This window comes from Stenella coeruleoalba (genome assembly GCF_951394435.1).
Source record: "Stenella coeruleoalba genome assembly, chromosome: 1".
Lineage (NCBI taxonomy): Eukaryota > Metazoa > Chordata > Mammalia > Artiodactyla > Delphinidae > Stenella > Stenella coeruleoalba.
The window spans coordinates 42,472,739-42,494,377 of record NC_137169.1 but is presented as its reverse complement, the minus strand read 5'-3'; the positions used below and the strand labels follow the sequence as shown (position 1 = coordinate 42,494,377).

The window sequence follows — 21,639 nt, the reverse complement described above, 5'->3', positions numbered from 1 at the left end:
TAACCAATTTGAAAATACCTTTTTGTTGTTGTTGCTGTCACTTTAGCTACCAGCCTGTTTTTCTCTATTGTTGTTTCTTTGTGTGGCCCTTTTCCCCCTTCCTAGCTTTTCAGTAACCCTACTTAGTTTCCTGTTCACCCATACCATTGTGCTTAATTTATCTCCCCAGAACCAAGAATAATCTTAAGGCCAAATCCATTGGTCCTTCCTACATTGGTTACTGATTTCTTGGGTTGCATTCTCCTAGATATTCATAGCCCCACCTCTTTGACCCTTTGCTTCTGTTGCCTTTGCCAGGGACAGACGGACACACTCCGACCCCCTCTTTCCTCCCTTTTCCATACCCTCTGTCATCCGTATACTGATAACTCACAAATATTTGTCAAGCCCTCAGTTCTCTTGAGTGCCAGTCTGACATCTCCAGTTAGGCATTTTGAGGTTTATCATTTCAAAGCCAGTATATCTAAAATGAGTCTCATCTTGTTGAAAAAAATTGGCTTCAAGTTTTGAACTTTTCTGTTTCTGTCAGTGTTTTTCTTTCTCACTACTGCCACCCCTATCACCTAACATCTGAAATTTTGACGTCAGTTGTAAGTGCTTACTCCATCCTCCTCCTGACTTTCTTCCTAAACCAATTTTAGTTATGACTCTCAGATGTGAAAATCTTTGCTGCTGCCCACTGCCACTGTTAATAATGGGAGGATGTCATCCTCATGGATATATTGGAATTGGAAAAAAAATTATAGGCCATCCTCTTGTACTACTTATTTTTTGATTGCCTGCCTCTGAACTGTGTGCCATACACATGCTCTTTTTTATTCCCACCCTTATACCTTTTGTTGTTGCAATCTAGAATGTTCCTTACCCCCTTGCTTATGTGAATTCTACCCATGCCTTAAAGTCCAGCTCAAACTGACCACTTTTCTAAACTTTCTCTTCTCTGTCCCTTCAGTCTATACCTGTCTTTCCTGTGTTGGAACTCCCAGAGAAGTGTGTGTACACTTATATGGCACGTTCAGTACGTTACCTTATGTACTATTTTAATGTGTATGTATATAGATTCCAATATCTTATAGCTTATATTGTGAGCTTCTTAAGCTTAGAAATTGTACCTTGGATCTTATTTTTCACTATGTATGGTAATTATTCTTAGATGGAGGTAAATTTAAGGAAGATATTGACAGTAGAAATGAATAAACTTCCATTTTGTGCATGAAATTAAAAATAGGGCAACACACACTCAGAAACCACAGGCAGAATGGATCAGGAGCACAGCTGGTATCATGAAGAGTCAGACATTTCCATATTGTTCATTCTACCTTCATGAGAGAGAAGCTCCCAGTTATTTAAACTTTATCAGTAAAGATTTAGTAGTTCCTAGTAATTGCCCATATTTTTTTTCCCTAGATGAAGAAGGATGACTTATTTTGGGTAGAAATAAAATTAGATACATGAGCTCAACATTCTTTTCCTGGCGATAATGTTCTTAGAACATGCTGAGAAGCATGTGATTGAGAAATAAAGGCAGGCTGTTAGTAGGGTTTTCTAACATCTACCCTAGTTTAATAGACTCCCTTTCTGGTCTTTGACTTAAACATCTTGCTCTATAGTTGATACTTTTTTATATGAAGACTATTCCTAGGGGCTTCCCTGGTGGTGCAGTGGTTAAGAATCCTCCTGCCAATGCAGGGGACACGGGTTCGAGCCCTGGTCCGGGAAGATCCCACATGCCGCAGAACAACTAAGCCCGTGCACCACAACTACTGAGTCTGCACTCTAGAGCCCGTGAGCCACAACTACTGAGCCCACGTGCCACAACTGCTGAAGCCCACGTGCCTAGAGCCCATGCTCCACAACACGAGAAGCCACCCCAATGAGAACACACCGCAACAAATAGTAGCCCCTGCTCGCCCCAACTAGAGAAAGCCCACGCGCAGCAACGAAGACCCAACACGGCCAAAAATAAATAAATTTTTAAAAAAGGAGAGAATATTCCTATAACTTCCATTTTGAGAATTAGGCCAACGTAACGAATGTACCTGATTATTTATAGTTTTGGATTAGTCTGTAGGATTTTTTTTTAATCACTTAAATAGCATTTTCTGTAAGATTACCAAAATACTTCAAGTTACCTTTGTTCTTTTTAATAGTTCTTCAAGTATGGATATACTAGTGTACAAGTATAGATATACTGTATATATGGTTTGGGTTTTTTTTAAAGTTTTATTCATAAACTGGTGTCCTGTTGTTTATTTTTTACTCTGTATTTATATGAAACAGATACAAATGTATTCATATTTCATAGATTTACCTCTTTAGTTGTACAACTGACTTGGGTTGCTAAAATTAATTATTTTATTCTTAAATACAGCTGAGAATTTTTTAATCTTTTTTTTTTTTTTTTTTTTTTTCGGTATGCGGGCCTCTCACTGTTGTGGCCTCTCCCATTGCGGAGCACAGGCTCTGGACGCGCAGGCTCAGTGGCCATGGCTCACAGGCCTAGCCGCTCTGCGGCATGTGGGATCTTCCTTGACCGGGGCACGAACCCGTGTCCCCTGCATCGGCAGGTGGACTCTCAACCACTGCGCCACCAGGGAAGCCCTAGCTGAGAATTTTTATGTATTTGTTTAAATTTTATTTCCACTACCCCCCGTAGCACATCAGGGAATATGGAGGAATGGGGACAAATTTATCATTTTCTTTAACTTGTGTGATTTCTAGAAAATAGGACACTTCCCTTGAAATTTATTTTTATTTTTCTTATTTTTTTGAAATTTATTTTAAAATAAAGCCAAGATCCCAGTCAAGGATCCCTTCATTCCTGGATGAGGAACCTTGGATGTGGCTTGCTTTGGTATTTTTCTAAAACAGACCTTGGCAACGCATTACAGAAGTCTTGTTCACTTTATCCTTGCCATTTTCTAATTGCTGCTATCCTCTTTTCTTTTGTTGTTGATGACACAGGTGAGTAAGTAGAGCATGATCATGGAAAGTAGAACGTAACTAGGAAGGCATCTGCAAATGTCTTTAGTCACTCACTTGATGAGATGGCATTTGATAGTAACTGAGGTTATGCACTAATTCAGGAGAGGATTTTCCCAAAGGGCTACCTTAAGATAAAAAGAAAGTTATCCTAGTTTAGTGGAAGACACTGTTTGCAAGAGAACCTGCTGCTGCCCTACTCAAGGGTGGGCAGGAGGTGGGGGCAGGGAGGGAGATGTACATCTGTTGACTTTACTTAGTCTCGGGATAAGCAAGTCTGTACCAAAATAAAATAGCCAAGTATATTTGGATATTGAAATTTTTGTGAAAATGCATTACAGTGGTAGTAGTCTTACCAAGTAATTTTACAGTGAAGTTTGGTTCTGATTCTTGTTCACGTGTATGTTTGCATCTGTTCATTTTGATTTTGTGCAGTTTACTAAGTTTGCTTACTGAAAAAGAAGACCTTTGTGTGTGTGGATTAATGTTGGAATTTTTTTTAGAGAAGATCTTTTTCATATTTAGATGAGACATGGAGAAACATTAATTATAATTAATTTTAATGTGGACATCTATCCAGCTTAAAATATATCACTAATGTGAGGTAGTTTCTCAGTAACCTTTCGCTTAAGGCCTGTGCTTTTGTGTTACTATGTGGATTTTTACTATAGCCAAGAAGTGAGGTTGGGAAATTTGAGTGAATGTGTTTGCTCTTTGGAAGAGAAAGGGCAAGAATGAGTAAATATTATATTGGCTTGTTTATTCCCTTTTCCTCTTGCATAAACTTTTCTTCTAGGGGTGCGTTTAAAGTGACTCTCTAAAAATGCAAGTTCTGAAATCTGGTTCATTTTATTAAAGGAAACCAGCATCAATCCCACTATTGGTAGTTCGTACATAAAAATTCAGTTACATCGGAATATTTTTATATTGGTATGAAACCATGAGAGGTATGTGATACTTAAAACACTGCAAACTTGACATTTTATGATTATAAAGGTAATATGGGTCCCTAGTAATCATGTAAAATAAAGAAAAATATAAAAGGAAAGAAACCCTACAATTTCACGTTCCAGGGAGAGCCATTGTTAACATTTTGCTATATTTTCTATGAATGTATATAAATGGCTTTATATTTATTTGCCATTATACTGTATATGCCTTTGTGTTCAACTTTTAATTTTTATTATTTTTTTGGCTGTGTTGGGTCTTCGTTGCTGCGCGTGGGCTTTCTCTAGTTACGGCAAGTGGGAGCAACTCTTCGTTGCGGTGCACGGGCTTCTCCTGCAGCGGCTTCTCTTGTTGCGGAGCACGGGCTCTAGGTGCGTGGACTTCAGTAGTTGCCACGGGCCCTAGAGTGTGCGGGCTTCAGTAGTCGTGGCTCGCGGGCTCTAGAGCGCAGGCTCAGTAGTTGTGGCACACGGGCTTAGTTGCTCCACGGCATGTGGGATCTTCCTGGACCAGGGATTGAACCGATGTCCCCTGCCTTGGCAGACGGATTCTTAACCACTGTGCCACCAGGGAAGTCCCTGTATTCAACTTTTAAAAATTAACATTATGTCCTAGACATTTTCTTACATTACGTGACCCTTTTAAGGCAAATTTTGTTTTTCTAATTGTACTTACAATGTAAGTAGAGACATCATAATTACATCTATTTATAAAGACTGGGTATTATTAGTGATGTGAAGTCCAAGATTTTTCTTCGGGGTTTGGGAGAGGGTAGGAAATTAGAATATTCGAAGATGGGAATAAGTAACATATTTTTCCTATTCCTATTAAGCATTTCTTTAAAAATGCTTTTTGGATCAGTATATCATTATATATAAACCATATAATAATTTTATGAACAGAGTATTGACAGTGGGTTGTTTTCCCAAATATAAAATTACTTCAGATCTGCAGGTGGCATGCTTTCAAAATATTTTGTAATTAAATTATGAGAATTTTTCAAACCACTGTAGTTTTTCAAGCTACTGCGTTAAAGTGAAGCTGTTACTATGCCTTTCTGAAGAGTAAGAATAGAATATAATATAAATGTAAAAAAAGAAATTCATAAGTTTAAAAGCATGAGAAAGATATATGCCACAGTGACATGCTAAATCAGTAAAGATTATTTCCATATAATGGAAAATTTATTATTTAAAAAATTGTTTTTAATTTTTGGCTGTGCCACGTGGGATGTGGGATCTTAATTCCCCGACTAGGAGTTGAACCCGGGTCCCCTGCATTGGAAGTATGGAGTCTTAACCACTGGACTGCCAGGAAAGTCCCTGGAAATTTTTTTTTTTTTTTTTTTTTCTGTACGCGGGCCTCTCACTGTTGTGGCCTCTCCCGTTGCGGAGCACAGGCTCCGGACGTGCATGCTCAGCGGCCATGGCTCACGGGCCCAGCCGCTCCGCGGCATGTGGGATCTTCCTGGACCGGGGCACGAACCCGTGTCTCCTGCATCGGCAGGCAGACTCTCAACCACTGCACCACCAGGGAAGCCCCCCTGGAAATTTTAAATGTCAAATCAGTCTTGGTCTATTGACTGTACAAATATTGAATCAGTATAGAAATTTAGATGTTATTTTAATTTAACAAAGTGCATTTATTATAGGTCAGTTAGAGGCTAGTTTTAATATTTTGCTATAGTTTAAATGCAGAGTGAAGCTTTCCCATAGTATGTTGAAAGAACATAAAGCCCTTTCTGTCAGCCTCAGGCACGTTTCCCACTAGTTTCTCCCAGATACTAGAATCCTTGTGATAGTTACGAATCATTGCCTAATTAATCGTCTGGAATGTGCGAGGTATTGCACTAGATTGTGGAACCTCTAAGAAAGATGAGGCATTGGCTCTGTCCTTCAGCAGGTTATTATTTAGAGGTAACTATAATGCAGTGTAGTAAGTGTCATAATAGAGGTTAGGTACAAACTGCTGTAAGAGCACAGGTAAAGGAACTTCAAGGTGGGTCAGAGGATATTAAATTTGGCTGGGCCTTGAAGAATGAAAAGTGAGCTTCCAGATAGCAATGGTGTGGAAGGGCATTCAAGGCAGAGCAGATGGTGTAGGAAAGGCACACGGACATTGCAGTATATTGTCTTTTGGAGAAAGAGGGTCTATTGAGGATGGGGCACAGGTGACCATGAAGAAAAGAGGGTAGTAAAAGAGGAAGGATAATGTTGGGCCCAGAATTGAAGGTTCTAAGGTATCTTGTAGCCTGTTTTACTTTATCCTATAGATAAGAGGGAACCATCGTATATTTTTGAAATAGCAGAGTGATTAAAGAAATCTCCTTTGCAATGAGTTATTTTTTTAAGAAAGTTAGACATTTGGAATAGGAAGAAACAAAGGCAAAATAAATTATGAATCAGGAGAGGGACAATGAAAACTAGCATGTGTCTATTGAGAGCCAATGTGAGCTGCATATCTAAAGGTGTATCTCCATTTTGAGTGTGGATTGGTTAACAGTGTAAGCAAGGTTAAAAACTTAGGCATTAAAAAAATATTTAGGCATGCTGCTAAATTAATAATAAAGTACTAGCAGAGCTCACCATTATGAATCTGTAATCACCTAGACGCATGGAATGTTAGCCCAAGAGGAGTCTTTCATTGATCATCCATTGTGTTGGCTCTTTTAAGGGAATTTTTAAAGGAAAGCAGCATGGTAGTAGTTGTACTTTTAAATTGATCAGTTGGTTGAGAAAATATAAGTTAAAAAGCAGTTATTAAAAACATGGTTCAGTGTCTTATTTAATCACAGGAGCATCTGCATATATTTGAAAAATAGTGGCACATGTGTGAAACATTTAGTCTACAGACAGTGTGTAGCATAGCATATAGCAGAGCTCAGACTCTGGAAGGAGAAATGAGAACGTACTGTATTGCACAGGGAACTCTACTCAATGCTCTGTGGTGACCTAAATGAGAAGGAAATCCAAAAAAAGAGGGGATATGTGTATATGTGTAGCTGATTTACTTTGCTGTACAGTATAAACTAACACAATATTGTAAAGCAACTATACTCCAATAAAAATTTTTTTAAAAACCTAGTTTGAATTTATCACTTGCTAAATTGTATCTTTGAACAAGTTACTTGCTCATCTGTACCTCAGTTTTCTCATGTATCTACCTCATAGATTTGTCATATGGGGTGTAAATGAGTGTAACAGTACCTAGCACAATGTAAGGGCCATTGAAAATGTTTGCTATCATGTTGATGATGCTATCTTGTATAAGTCATGCAATAATTCAGAGACCTTCTGATAAGTTTTTCTTCTATTTTCTTAGATTCTTATTCTGATGAATGATCATTGGGGTCTTTGAATAGTATGTTATTTAAAGGATAGTGTTACTTTTAGAAACTTGTGTTCACAATTTTACTTCACTCTCTTCGAGATCTCTGCCCACCTCGTGCAGACACATGCCTTAGGAGTTATCAATCCATTCTTCTTTCTCACCCGTGGTTCCTGGAGACAATCAAGTCCTAATTCCCTATGGAATCCTTTGTATATAATGAATTAACCTCTCTCCTGTGCATCTGCAGTGGTACTAGTAATTTACCATTCTTCAGAGAATTGGGAAAATAGTCATTCAAATGATCTTCTCTGGTTCAAATGAGGAACCCCAATTGTCAGAGGATATGTAAATTTGGCCATCTTGGCTGCTGTGTTTCATGGTGGTAATGATAATGGCAAGGTTGCATTCATCTGTCTCTCAACTCTCCCTTGTACAGAGATTTCCCACTGTATTTTTTTTAAATCTGTATTCGTTTTTTTTTTTAATAAATTTATTTATTTATTTAGTATTTTTGGCTGTGTTGGGTCTTTGTTGCTGCACGCGGGCTTTCTCTAATTGTGGTGAGCGGGGGCTACTCTTTGTTGCAGTGCACTGGCTTCTCTTGTTGCTGAGCACGGGCTCTAGGTGCACGGGCTTCAGTAGTTGTGGTGCATGGGCTCTAGAGTGCAGGCTCGGTAGTTGTGGTGCACGGGTTTAGTTGCTCTACAGCATGTGGGATCTTCCTGGACCAGGGCTCGAACCTGTGTCCCCTGCATTGGCAGGCGGATTCTTAACCACTGTGCCACCAGGGAAGCCCCTAATCTCTGTATCCTTTATCATTAAGCATAAGATCTAGCACATAGATGAATAAATAAACATGTCATTTTCAAAATGGTTTATCTTTTTTTGTTTTAAGAAATTTTCTTACACTGAGATCTGTATTTTCTTCTGCACATTTTAAAGTTTTGTCTTTCACTTTAGGTCTGTAGTATACCTGGAATTAATTTTTCTGTTTGGTATGATTTAGAGACTTATAATTTTTTTCTTCTTGCCATACGGGTATGCCCAGCATCATTTACTGAATAGTTAGTTCTCTTTTCCTCCGGTCAATTTTAATGTCATGCCTTCTCATCATTTTTTCTTTATATATCTAGATCTGTGTCTAAGTTCTGTTTTCTCTTCCTTTGATCTATTTGTCTATCCTTGCATCAAACCAAGCTGTCTTAGTTATCCTAGCTTTCCAGTAATTCATAATATCTTATAGGGTAAGTCCTTTTTACATTTTATAATTCTGTTTTTGGTTTTTTTCTTTGTTCTTCCAAATAATTTTTAGAATATGTTCTTCCAGAGCTTTTCAGGTTCCTTGGAAAATCTTGTTAGGATTTTCATTGGAGTGTATAGATTAATTAGGAGAGAATTAACATCTTTACTGTGTTACTCATCATTCACTAAATAGTAATGGAGTACCTCTTGTATACTGGGAACTGGGAATATAGCAGTGAACAAAATTCACAAATATCCCTGGACTCATGGAGCTTACATTCTAATAGAAGGAGATACGTTCTATTACTCATAGTAGCCAAAACTAGGATCAGTCTAAATGTCCATCAAAAGTATATCCATACAATGGAATACTACTCAGCAATAAAAAGGAACAAACTACGTATACATGCAGTAACATGGATGAATCTCAAAATATACTGGGTATAAGAATACAGTAGACTACAAAACAAAAAAGAAAGAATACAGTAGACTACACATTACCATAGACTACATATTATATGATTCTATTTATATGAAATGTCTATAAAAGGTAAAATTATAGCAACAGAAAGCAGGTCACTGGTTTGCCTGGGGCTTGAAATGGGAATGAGAATTGACTCCTAAATGGTATGAAGGAACTTTTTAGGTTGTGGAAGTGTTATAAAACTGAATTGTGGTGATCATTGCACAACTGTATATATTTACTAAAACTCAGTTGTATACTTACAATGGGCACCTTTTATGGTTGTATAAATTATATCTCATAAAGCTATTTAATTATTTTATGCCAACTCAGATGCAACTTGAAAACATGCTAAGTCGCAAAGAAGCCAGTCACAAAAAAACACGTTGTATGAGTCCATTCATATAAAATATCTAGAACAGACAAAGCTATAGAGATAAAAAGTAGATTGGTGGTTGCCTAGGGCTGGGGTGATTGGGAGAGAAATAGCGAGTGACTTGCTAACGGGTATGGGGTTTCTTTTTGCAGTGACAAAAATGTTCTAAAATTGTTGTGGTCATGGTTCCACAACTCTAAATATACTAAAAACCATTGACTTGTACACTTTAAATGGGTGAATTGTATGATATGTAAATTATCTCAATAAAAGCTCTTCTAGAAAATAAATAAAATTATATGCTGTATATGAAGGAGAATCAGTGGAGGGAGATGGTGGTGGGTGATGGTGAGGAAGGCCTCACTGAGAAGTTAACAGTTGAGCAAAGACTTCAAAGAGATGGGGGATTGAGGCATGTGGATACTTGGGGGAAGAACTTTCTAGGAAGAGGGAATAATCAGTGAAAGATCCCGAGAAGGGAGCATATCTGACATGTTTGAGAAGCAGCAGTAAGGCCAGTGTGGCTGAAATAGAGTGGGCAAGGGAGAGAGCAGTAGGAAATGAAGCTGGGAGATGGGATCACGTGGGGCCATTGTAAAGACTTGGGTTTTTACAGTAAGGGAGATGGGAAGTCAGTGCAGAGTTTTGCGTAGAGGAGTGACATCATCTGACGTGGGTTTTTATTTTATTTTATTTTATTTTTATTTATTTATTTTGGTGGTACGCGGGCCTCTCTCTGTTGTGGCCTCTCCCGTTGCGGAGCACAGGCTCCGGACGCGCAGGCTCAGCGGCCATGGCTCACGGGCCCAGCTGCTCCGCGGCACGTGGGATCTTCCCAGACCGGGAAACGAACCCGTGTCCCCTGCATCGGCAGGTGTACTCTCAACCACTGCGCCACCAGGGAAGCCCTGACGTGGGTTTTTAACAGTGGCTGCTGTGCTGAAAATAAACTGAAAGGTAGCATGCATGGAGGAAGGGAAACCAATTAGAAGGCAGCAGTCTAGGAAAGAGAGAAAAGTGATTGGGACCAAGGTTGAAGAAAAACGTGGCCAGTTTTTTAAGTATATTTTGAAGGAAGGAGCAAAAAATTTGCTGACAGATTGGAGATGAGATGTGAGAGAAAGAGAAGAGTCAAAGAAGATGCTATATTTTTTGGCCAGAGAAACTGAGAGGGGGAAAATGGAGGATAAAGCAGATGGGGTGGGGGAAATGCCAGGAGTTCTGTTTTTGATATGTTAGAGAAGCCCATCAGACATCCAAGGATGGATTTGAGTAAGCGAATTGAATTTCTAAATCTGGAATCTAGGGAAGAAGTCCTCAAGTAAAGATTGTATTTAAAGCTATGAATCCTCCAATCCATCAACACAATGTACTTAATAAGATGAGACTTTACCTTCCCTTAAGATAGGCTTTTATAAATTGTTAACCTTCCCCTGCCTCCAAAGATAATAAATACGTTAATTTTCCTGTATTTCAGGATCTTCAAGATGAAGTTCAAAGGGAGAATACTAATCTGCAAAAACTGCAGGCCCAGAAACAGCAAGTACAGGAACTCCTTGATGGGCTGGATGAGCAGAAAGCTCAGCTGGAGGAGCAACTGCAGGAAGTCAGGAAGAAGTGTGCTGAGGAGGCCCAGCTGGTAAAGTCTGGCGGTTTACTGTATCTATACCTTAGTTGCTTTTGCTGGCTTAAGATGGAAACATTCTCTGCTTCTTGTTGCTTTTATTGTTAGATGGCAGTCTAGTCAACATGAAGTTCAGGGAATTGAAGGAGATGGGGCATGTTTCATCCAGAAATTACAGGGGAAGTAGGACACTTCATATATTTTTTTTCCAAATTTTAGTTGGAGGTATGGTACCTATGCCTTCCACTCTCCTCTGTCAGTCCCCTGATTGCCCTTCTCTACAAAAAATACATAAAAAAACCACCAAAATAGTAAACTAAACAAATAAACCTAATGCATTATGGAATATTTTAATGACATTTCTTTTTTTAATCCCCCTTTCTTCTCATTCACCTCCATGTTATAGATCTCATCCCTGAAAGCTGAATTAACTAGTCAAGAATCACAGATCTCCACTTACGAAGAAGAGCTGGCCAAAGCTAGGGAAGAGCTGAGTCGCCTACAGCAAGAAACAGCAGAGTTGGAGGAGAGTGTGGAGTCAGGGAAGGCCCAGCTGGGCCCTCTTCAGCAGCACCTGCAAGATTCACAGCAGGAAATAAGTTCAGTAAGTCTTTGTGGCAGTGAAAAATACACTCAAATGGGCACTCACATACCCTTTTAGTAAATGATATTTTCTCGATCTGCTTCTTCTCCCTCTGCCTAGTTTATTTTTCATTTTCAGTCATTTTGTATGAATAGGCTTCTTGTCACCTGTCATAAGTTAAAACTGTCACGTATCTTGTACATCTTATGGTTATCACTGGAGTCTGGTTGAGTGTGCAGGATTTGTAGTTAGATGGTTTAGGTTTAAATGCTGGCTCTGCCACTTACTGCCTCAATCTTCTCAGTATCATATTCCTCATCTTTAAAATTGGAGGACTGGGGGGACTTGCCTGGTGGCGCAGTGGTTAAGAATCCACCTGCCAACGCAGGGAACACAGGTTCGAGCCCTGGTCTGGGAAGATCCACATGCTGTGGAGCAACTAAGCCCATGCACCACAACTACTGAGCCTGCGAGCCACAACTACTGAGCCCACATGCCACAACTACTGAAGCTCACATGCCTAGAGCCCCTGCTCCACAGCAAGAGAAGCCACTGCAGTGAGAAGCTCGTGCACCGCAACGAAGAGTAACCCCCACTCGCCGCAACTAGAGAAAGCCCGCGCTCAGCAATGAAGACCCAATGCAGCCAAAAATAAATTTATTTAAAAAAAAAAAATTGGAGAATTGGGAATTTTCTGGTGGTCGAGTGGTTAGGACTCTGCCCTTTCACTGCCAAGGGCCCAGGTTTAGCCCCTGGTCGGGGAACTAAGATATCCCGTAAGCTGTGTGGCATGGCCAAATTTTAAAAAGTAAATAAAATTGGAGAATTAACAGTACTCCTCTACCTCCTAGAGCTGCTTGTAAAGTTTCAGTGAGGCAAAACCAGTGAGACGTTTGAGCACAGTGTTTGGTAAATAAGTGCTCAGTATGTGTTGCTTATTTTTATAAATAATAACCCAGTGCCTTCCCTTTTGGGATTCTTATCTTAAAATCAGTTTTGCTCATTTAGAGACCTGTATTTTTTGTAATTAGGAAATTGTTCTTTATATAGATAAATATGCAGTGTTATGGTAGATCAAGAATATAGATCCTTCGCTATGCTATTTCTTGACTTCCCTAAATGGAGAATAATACTTTATAGAATGATGGTAAGATGGTTAGATGTACATAGAGATAATGTAGCCCATTCCTTTCATTTTGAATTTGAACAAATTGAAGCCAAGGAAGGTTAAGTAACTTGCCTATGGTTACATAGCCTTCAAAAGAGCCACAGCCTAAGATTCAGATCTTCTAAAACCTGGTCACTTAATTATTATACATAATGAAGTCCTTCCCCTTGATATGCTTCCCTCCCCCCTCTTGCCTGGCAGGTGAATACCTGCTCACTCATCTTGCAAGACATAGCTTAACCTCTTATTGCTTTGTGGGATTTTCTGAACCCTGCCTTTATTGGACATTGTACTTCTGTTATAGCAATCATAACATTTCCCCCTGCACATTTGTTTATGTGTCTGTCTCCCTCAGTAGATGGAGCTTTTAGGTCTAGAAACATACATTTTTATCCTAACATTTAGCACAGTTCTTGTCCCAGTGTAGGTACTCAATAAACAGGTAGGAAACCCAAAAGAAAGTCATCCTAGTGGGAATGATACCAGATAAATGGACAGTCTTTAAAATAGTTTTCTTTGAGTTTAAAAAAAACCTGTTGTTTAAAGTATAATTTATAGACCATAAAATTAACCAGTTTTTTCAGTGGTCTTTCTCCTCTGCCACCAAACACCACAACAGTCTCTGTCATTGGAAATCGAAATGAACACGGTGCACTGGGCGGTGTTTCCTTTTCTTTTTTCCTTCAGTAATAACAAACACGATTGCACAGTCACTCATAAAATGTTTGTTACTCTCCCCACCCAGCAACATCCTGATTTTTAGTTTAAACTGTTAGCTTGGAGCAGTAGGCATTTCAACAATAAAAAAACATTCTCTTTCCAGTATACCTTCAATTTTTTCTTATAAATATTCATTTGAATATTTCCATTTGTGGTGGAAGCTTGCTGATTTACTGGAAGTTGATTCTGTTCCCCGGAAATGTCACTTGGGTGGCCCTGCTGGGCTAAAATGCAAAGTCCAAGTACTGATTTTTGAACCCAGAGTTCTGTGTAAGATCCAAAAAAAAAATTAACCAGTTTTAAGGATCCAATTCAATGATTTTCAGTAAATTTAGAGTTGCTGAAACATCCCAATCCAGTTTTAGAACATTTCCATCACTCCCAAAAGATCCTTGTGCCCATTTATAGTCAGTCCCCACTCTTACCCCTAGGTAACTACTAATCTATGTTTTGCTTCTATAAATTTGCTTTTTCTGAACATTTCACATAGAGAAAATCAAGCACTGTGTGGTCTTTCTCATGTGGTTTCTTTCACTTAGCATAATGTTTTTGAGGCTCATCCATGTTGTAGCATGTAACAATATTATAGTCCATTGTATAAGGTATTTTGTTTACCCATTCATTAATGGGCATTTGGATCCTTTCCACTTGTTGACTATTACAAATAATGCTGCTTTAAATTTTGTATTTGCATACAATTGTTTGTGTGGACATATGTCTTCATTTCTCTTGGATATGAAAGTTGTTTATATTGTAAAGTTATGTTAAACTTTTTTTTTTAACTTTAAATTGCCAAACTTTTCCAAAGTGGCTGTACCATTTTATGTTCCCCCTAGCAGTGTATGAGGGTTCCAAGTTTCTCCACATTCTTACCAACGCTTATTGTCTTTTTGATTATAGTCATTCCTGTAGATGTAAAGTGGTACTTCATAGTTTTTAATTTGTAATTCTCTTATGACTAGAGTTGTTGATCATCTTTTCATGTGCTTATTAGCCATTTGTATATCCTTCTGGATGAAACATCTGTTTAAGTCCCTTGCCCATTTTTTAAAAATGGGTTCTTCTTATTATTAAATTATAAGTGTTTTTAAAAATATATATGTATTCTGGAGATAAGTCCTTTATCAGATAGTTAATTGATTTGCAAATAGTTTCTCCCAGTCTCTGGCTTGTCTTTTCATTTTCTTTTCTTTGACTTTTTTGAAAGAGGATTTCTTTCAAAGGAAGGAGCATAAATGAGAAAAATAGAAAGGACTCTGGATATTATAAATTATCAGAGAGAAAATAAAACAGTGTTTTTGAGCATGGAAAATAGTTTCAGCAGGCTGTACTACCAAGTGTGCCAGAATATATTTGGTGTCTGTGAAAGGAATTAGATCCTTGTGTCTGATCTCCAAACCTTAAGAATAAACATACCAAACTGTTACACTTGACTCAGTGACTATATGTCTTTCCACAGAGGGCCTATAAAGAAGAAGTTGCTCTCGAAAGCTTAACTATAGCTTTTTTGGGAAAAGAAATAACTAAAGAAAAATTTTCTGACTTGCTGAATTTTTATTTTTACTTCTTACCTTGTATTTGCAAGAAAACAAAGAACCTTTGACCTTAACTCTATGTAACTTACTTATACAATATATACTATTTATCCAAGTATTTCTGGCACTCTAAATGTTTACTGTACTTTTCTTGCACAATTTGCAAAGAGCTTGTGTTAGTTGTGTGATTTTTTTTTTTTTCCCGTATCCTCTAAGTTTACGTAGAGAGTAAGGCTTAGTGACAGGTGCATGGGAGAACCAGACACAGGAAAGCCTAGTTGTGTTCACGATTCTATTGATTGTCTCAGAAATAACTATAAGGAACAAACTGCCCTAAACAGAACTTTCTGATAGGCAAGTATTTCACCCTACTGTTTCATCTGTATGATGGGTATTATTTTAGTATTAATTTTTAAATTTTATACTGCAAGGTAGTAGTGGGCATTAAAATTGATTTAATGGTCATGATAAATTTTTTAAATGAAATAAGGGAGAACAGGAAATATCAGCATGCATTACATGCAGTAAGGGTAAGTATTACTTCATGGAACTTGTTTTACCACTGTATGTGCGTGTGTGTGTGTATAATTATATATATGATGTATGCATCTATATATGTGTGTTTATGTATATAAATACACACAGAGAGACATATATAAACATATATATTTACTGGGTCAGGGAATCTATTTCTTTCTATGGATTAAAGTAAGTTTATAAGCCACTGCTCTGTAACACTAGGAATATACAAGGCCTATGCTGTGGATTAATAAATATGTAGTATTTTTGGATTGTTAGTTTAAATCCTAATTACAATGCAGTTTGGTAGATATGTACATATATGCTTACTGATGCCCACTGTTTAAATTTATAAGCATAATAGTTGCGTTTTTCAGTGAACATATATTAAGCACTTACAGTATGCATCATTGTCCTAGATGTTGGAGATACAAAGTTGGTAACAAAAATTGTGGTCTCTACCCTCAGGCTCAAGTCTTTATCTTTTTAAAAATAGAGTGAATTAGTGGAAAAGGAACAGGAATATTTAATTGCTATAATAGTGAGAAATGCAGTGTGCCAGGTATTTTTACACACATTGTCCATCTTTTACATAGGGCTTTACTTTTTTTTTTTTTTTTTGCGGTACGCGGGCCTCCCACTGTTGTGGCCTCTCCCGTTGCGGAGCACAGGCTCCGGACCTGCAGGCTCAGCAGCCATGGCTCACGGGCCCAGCCGGTCCGCGGCATGTGGAATCTTCCCAGACCAGTGTACGAACCCGTGTCCCCTGCATCGGCAGGCGGACTCTCAACCACTGCGCCACCAGGAAAGCCCAGGCCTTTACATTTTACAGAGTTCTTTCAAATCTATCTTGCTCCACTTAACATTCATCTATGGAGATAGTTCTTACTACCTTTATGGATTAAGAAATGGAGGCTTGGGGAGGTTACTTTGACTAAGATCACCTAACTAGAAGGTGATAGAGCTAGATTTACATCTGTTTCCCAGTCCAGAATGGCCCTGAAAAGACCTTTGGTAAATTACAGATTCCAAATTGAGCAACTTAAAAACCTTATGGGGAATGTTAGGGGAATAAGATTAGGGAACAGAGCCTTGATTTACAAAATGTCAATAGGTAATTTTTATATTTGCTAAAAACAAAAAATACAACATGCTAATAAAGAGGACTCCAATATAATTAAAAAATATATATTTTGTGTGAAAATGGGTGCTATTCAGTAAAATTCCATTTATTATTCCTTTTCACTAGAAACAATTTTGATTCTGCTATCAGTTTCTTTGAGGTATATGTAAATTTGTTTTTATTGTAGACGTTGGTATAAATAAGCATTTTTTCCTTCCTCTGGTGCCCCACAGTTTTCTTTTTATATATATTACAATTTATTGCATACGATTTTTTGTCCCACTGTTGTCCCAGGTGTATAAAGTCACTTGGCTATTGAGATTAAAAAAAGTCCTTTATTTAACCTGTTTGGCATACCTTAGATTTAGAGACTACTTCCTAGGGCTCTAGCCCATTAATAAGTAATGCCACAGGATAGAACACTAGCTTATTTCACCTCTGTCTTCACTTCTCTTCTTCCCAATAGGAGTATGGATGGCTCCAAAGTCTTGTGTACTCTTCCTCAACTTCCTTTCTCTCTCCTAAAGCTTCATCACAAAATCTTCTCTTGCTCTGCCACTGTGCTATCTTTTTCCTAGTACCCTGACCTTTTTTCTAATTATATTCTAAAGGATTGCCAATTTGCAGATATTTGAATTAAAATTCTTAGAGCATCAGAAGATGTACAAAAAGCATATCCATATATATTGGAATTTCAAGAGGAGAACTTGCTGGGATGGATTACTAAGTCATGCTGCATTCCTTAATGGAAGCAAATTTTTCCTTGACCAAGTCTAAGTATATAGTTATTTTTACATTACATGTCTTTCTATTAATAAATTCTGTTTTGTATTTCTACTTTGTGTTGATAGATGCAAATGAAACTGATGGAAATGAAAGAGCTGGAAAACCATAATAATCAATTAAATTGGTGCAGTAGTCCACACAGCATTCTTGTGAATGGCGCTACAGATTATTGCAGTCTCAGCACCAGCAGCAGTGAAACAGCCAATCTTAATGAGCACACTGAAGGCCAGAGCAACCTAGAGTCTGAGTCCATACACCAGGAGTCTCCAGTGAGTTTAACAGTTCCTTAAATTTCGTAATCAACTTCAGAAAAAACAATTAATTTAGATCGAAGTTTTGTTGACATCATACCTAATGTAAATATGTGGCCTTGCCTCATCGGAGACAGTTGAGAGGCGGAGAATGGGTTCTAACAGTTTTAACTAGTGTAGAAATATAATTTTAACTGATCTGTTGTTATAGAGCATGTTTTCAGAATAGTAGTTCTGTAGATAGTAACTTTTAAAAATAGTTTTTAAGTACTCTTGCCCAAAGCTGAAAGTAATTCTTTATTTCATAACATTGAGGACATTTATTTACTGGTTTTTTTGGAGAACACCAACTAATGCAAGAGTGCTGCTGTTATGTATGAGAGCTACAGAGACAAAAGACCTTTAACCCCGTCTTCAAGCTGCACACAGTCTAGTCATGTAACACTGTGTTAAAAGGCTGTGTTAAAGTAAGCATAGGATATTCAGGTAGGACAGCTTGGAGGAGGCTCAGAGAAGATGTCATAGGGAAGCTTTACAAGTGGCCATTGAAGTGAGAAGGGGTTAAGCAACAGAGAAGGTAGTACCTTCCTAGCAGAGGAAACAGCATTAGCATAGGTATGAAATGGGAGAAAACATGCTGCACAGGATCATGAGAAGTTTTTGGAGGATATTTTGTGATGGTGGGGAATGTGTTGGTAGGAGATGAGGCTCTCTCCTAGGGGGTTACCTGCATTACCTCTGTACTTTTTATCAAGATAGAGATGTCTGTGCCCCACTTCAAACTTGTTGAACTAGAGTTTCTGGGTTGAAGCCAGGTACATATATTTTAAAAACAAATTCCATGGGTGATTATAATGTGTACCTAGATAAAAATGACCACTTGTAGGTCAGAAAGGACCAGAGAGTAAGAAATTTGGATTCATCTTGAAGCATTGGGGAATTCATCTTACTACAGTGAGTAGCTATTGAAGAATTTTTAAGCAAGAAGCGACAGGATTGAGTTTACCTTTTAAAAAATGTGGATAGGGAATTCCCTGTTGGTCCAGTGGTTAGGACTTGGCGCTTTCACTGCCGTGGCCCAGGTTCAAGTCCAGGTCAGGGAACTAAGATCCTATAAGCCGTGAGGTGCAGCCAAAAAAAAAAAAAAAAAAAGTGGATAATAGATTGAAGAGTAGGACTGGACACAGCCGTATGGTAAGAGACTGTTGGAATGGTCTGTTTGAGAATTGTTTTAACCTAGACTTAACCAGTAACAGGAGGGATGATGATGAGAAGAATACAAATTTGAGAGATATTAAGGATGTAAAATTAACAGACTTAATATTATTTCGACAGTGCAGTCTTGGATATATTATACAATATTTTTTTTAAGCACAGAATGGAGATTACGAGGTTATCCTTCAAAGACATAGGGTGGTTTGAAATGGAGATTGCCCTTTGCACTTCTTAGATCAGAAATTTAGATCCAGAAAACAACGGGAAGCCATTGAAGGACTTTTAACCAGAGAGTCATGATCAGATTCACATTTTATATCTATTGCTTTAGCTACCATAAGAAGGTAGATGGGAAGGACACATATTGGAGGCAGAAGGCAGTTGGAAGGTTATTACTACAGTAACACGGACCAGAAATGATGATACTGTAAATGAATGATAGTGACAGTGAGGATGGAGAAGAAAGGAAGGATTTAAGAAAAAGATAGGAGGTAGACTCAGCAAGACTTGGAATATAGCTGGGGGATGACCAAAGGGAAGTAGTTAAGAAAGACCTGAAGTTTTCTGGCCTTGAGTGGCTATGATGCTTGGTAATACCATTTTCTTAAGAAAGATTACGGGAGAAGTCATTCACTGAATATGTTCTGCTTGTCTTTTAAAATTTTTTAGTAATTTTTGACTATTCTTTGTCAGTTTCTCCTGCCAAGTAGAAAATACATTGTAAGTCTATGAAGAATTAATATTTTGTAGGCAAGAAGTAGTCCTGAAATACCGCCTTCTGGTGTGACTGATGAAAACGAAGTGGTGACTACAGTTGTTAAGGAAAAAGTTTGTCCTGAATTTAATAGTGACAGACATTCAAAAGAGGTAAAAATAATTTTATAATTAAATGTTTTTATCACTGTCTTCTCAAGATGGGCTGTACACTATTTTAGTCTAAGGAAAGAGAAAAATGTGTTAAGTGGACTTTATGACCACAAAAATATTTATGTTACCATCAATTGATTTTTCAAACATGTTATTTTATTTTTAAATGTTACCTTTTAAAACATTGGTTTCTAAAATTTTTTTTTAATTTAAAATTATTTTTAGGAAGATCCATTTAATGTAGAATCAAGTTCACTGACAAATCCAGTTGCAGATTCAAACTTGGATTTTTTCCAGTCTGATCCTTTTGTTGGCAGTAAGTACTCTTATATTTATATTACAGATTTACCAAAAAGGGTTTTAATACATAAGCTGTATAGGAATTTGGGCTTCAGTTTTGAGAGCCTACTCGTTATAACAAAAGTAAAAGGGAGAGTGAGGTTTTATATAGTCAGATTTTAGTATTTGTCCCCTTCAGGCAACTAAGTCCTGGAACTAAGCCTTTGCTTATGTCTCAGGGACCCCTAATTAAGAGTATGTTTCTTCTTCAGAATAGGAGCCCAAAGAAAGAGAGGAGATTGGGCACTCTTAAGTCAACCGGCAATTAATTACCAAAAGTGCCAACATCATGCTTTTAAAAGAGTGGAAATTGTAGTAGTTAGTAGCCCGATCACTGCCCTTAAGGTGCCTACAGTCTTATTGAAGAAATATGAGTTTAATAAATTAAAATGTCTGATGTCATTGTAAACTCGTTAAATACCATTTGTTTCAAAGTTCTTTTTGCTTTTTACTTATTTCCAAACTTACCTTGTGAAACTGATAGGTCAGTTTTAAAGATGGGAAACTGAGGTACATAAATGGAATAATTTGTTTAGAGTCATGGCAGAAATAAGCCTAGAAATTAGAACTCTTTTTAAAAAAACTTCCTTATTGATAAAGTGATAAAAGATATGTAAATTGAGCATTTAAAGTATACAATTAAATTGTTTGAGTACATTCACAGAGTTGTATAATCCTCACTAAAATCTAATTTTGGAACATTTTTTATCACCCCATAGAGCAACTCCATACCCATTATAAGTCACTTCCCATTCCCCTATCCCCAGCTCTAGGCAACCACTAATCTACTTTCTGTCTCTGTAGATGTGCATATTTATGGAATTACACAATACATGTTTATGTCTGGCTTCTTTCATTTAGCCTAATATTTTCAAGGGTTACTCATGTTGTAGTATGGTTAAATATCTCATTTCTTTTTATCGATGAATATTATTACATTGGATGGATATACCACGTTTTACTTATTCATTGGTTGATGGACATTTGGGTTGTTTCCACTTTTTTGACTCTTTTGAATAATGCTATCTTGAACATTTATATACAAGTTTTTGTGTGGATATATGTTTACATTTCTCCGGGGTATATATCAGATCATAGTACTCTATTTAATCATTTGAGGAACTGCCAAACTGTTTTCCAAAGTGTCTGTACCATTATATATTCCCACCAGTATTGTATGTGGGTTGCAGTTTCTCCATATCTTTGTCAACACTTGTCACTGTCTATCCTTTTGATTATAGCCATTGTAGTGAGTGTGAAATGGTATCTTATTTGGGTTTGATTTTTATTTCCTTAATGAATAACATTGTTGAACATCTTTCTTTGTGGTTATTGACCATCCATATATCTTCTTTGGAGAAACATTTATTCAGATCATTTGCCCTTTTTTAAATTGGGTTGTTTGTCTTTTTATTGTTGATTTGTAAGAGTTCTTTACATATTCTGAATATAAATCCCTTATCAAGCATATGCTTTGCAACTATTTTCTTGTGTTCAGTGTTGTCTTAATTTTGATGAAGTCTAACTTACCTATTTAAAAAATTTTTTTTACTCATGCTTTTGATTTC

The 21,639-nt window shown here is 37.4% G+C and overlaps 1 protein-coding gene across 2 annotated transcripts in view; it reads left to right on the top strand.

Moving 5' to 3' along the window:
- Nucleotides 1-21,639, top strand: part of EPS15 (epidermal growth factor receptor pathway substrate 15) — a 159,859-nt gene that overhangs the window by 96,133 nt on the left and 42,087 nt on the right. For both annotated transcript variants that reach the window (XM_079901716.1, XM_079901715.1), the window contains 5 exons: nt 10,819-10,980; nt 11,372-11,569; nt 17,465-17,668; nt 19,616-19,732; nt 19,958-20,048. In XM_079901716.1, coding sequence (XP_079757842.1) covers nt 10,819-10,980; nt 11,372-11,569; nt 17,465-17,668; nt 19,616-19,732; nt 19,958-20,048 — 772 coding nt within the window. The remainder of the gene's footprint in view (nt 1-10,818; nt 10,981-11,371; nt 11,570-17,464; nt 17,669-19,615; nt 19,733-19,957; nt 20,049-21,639) is intronic.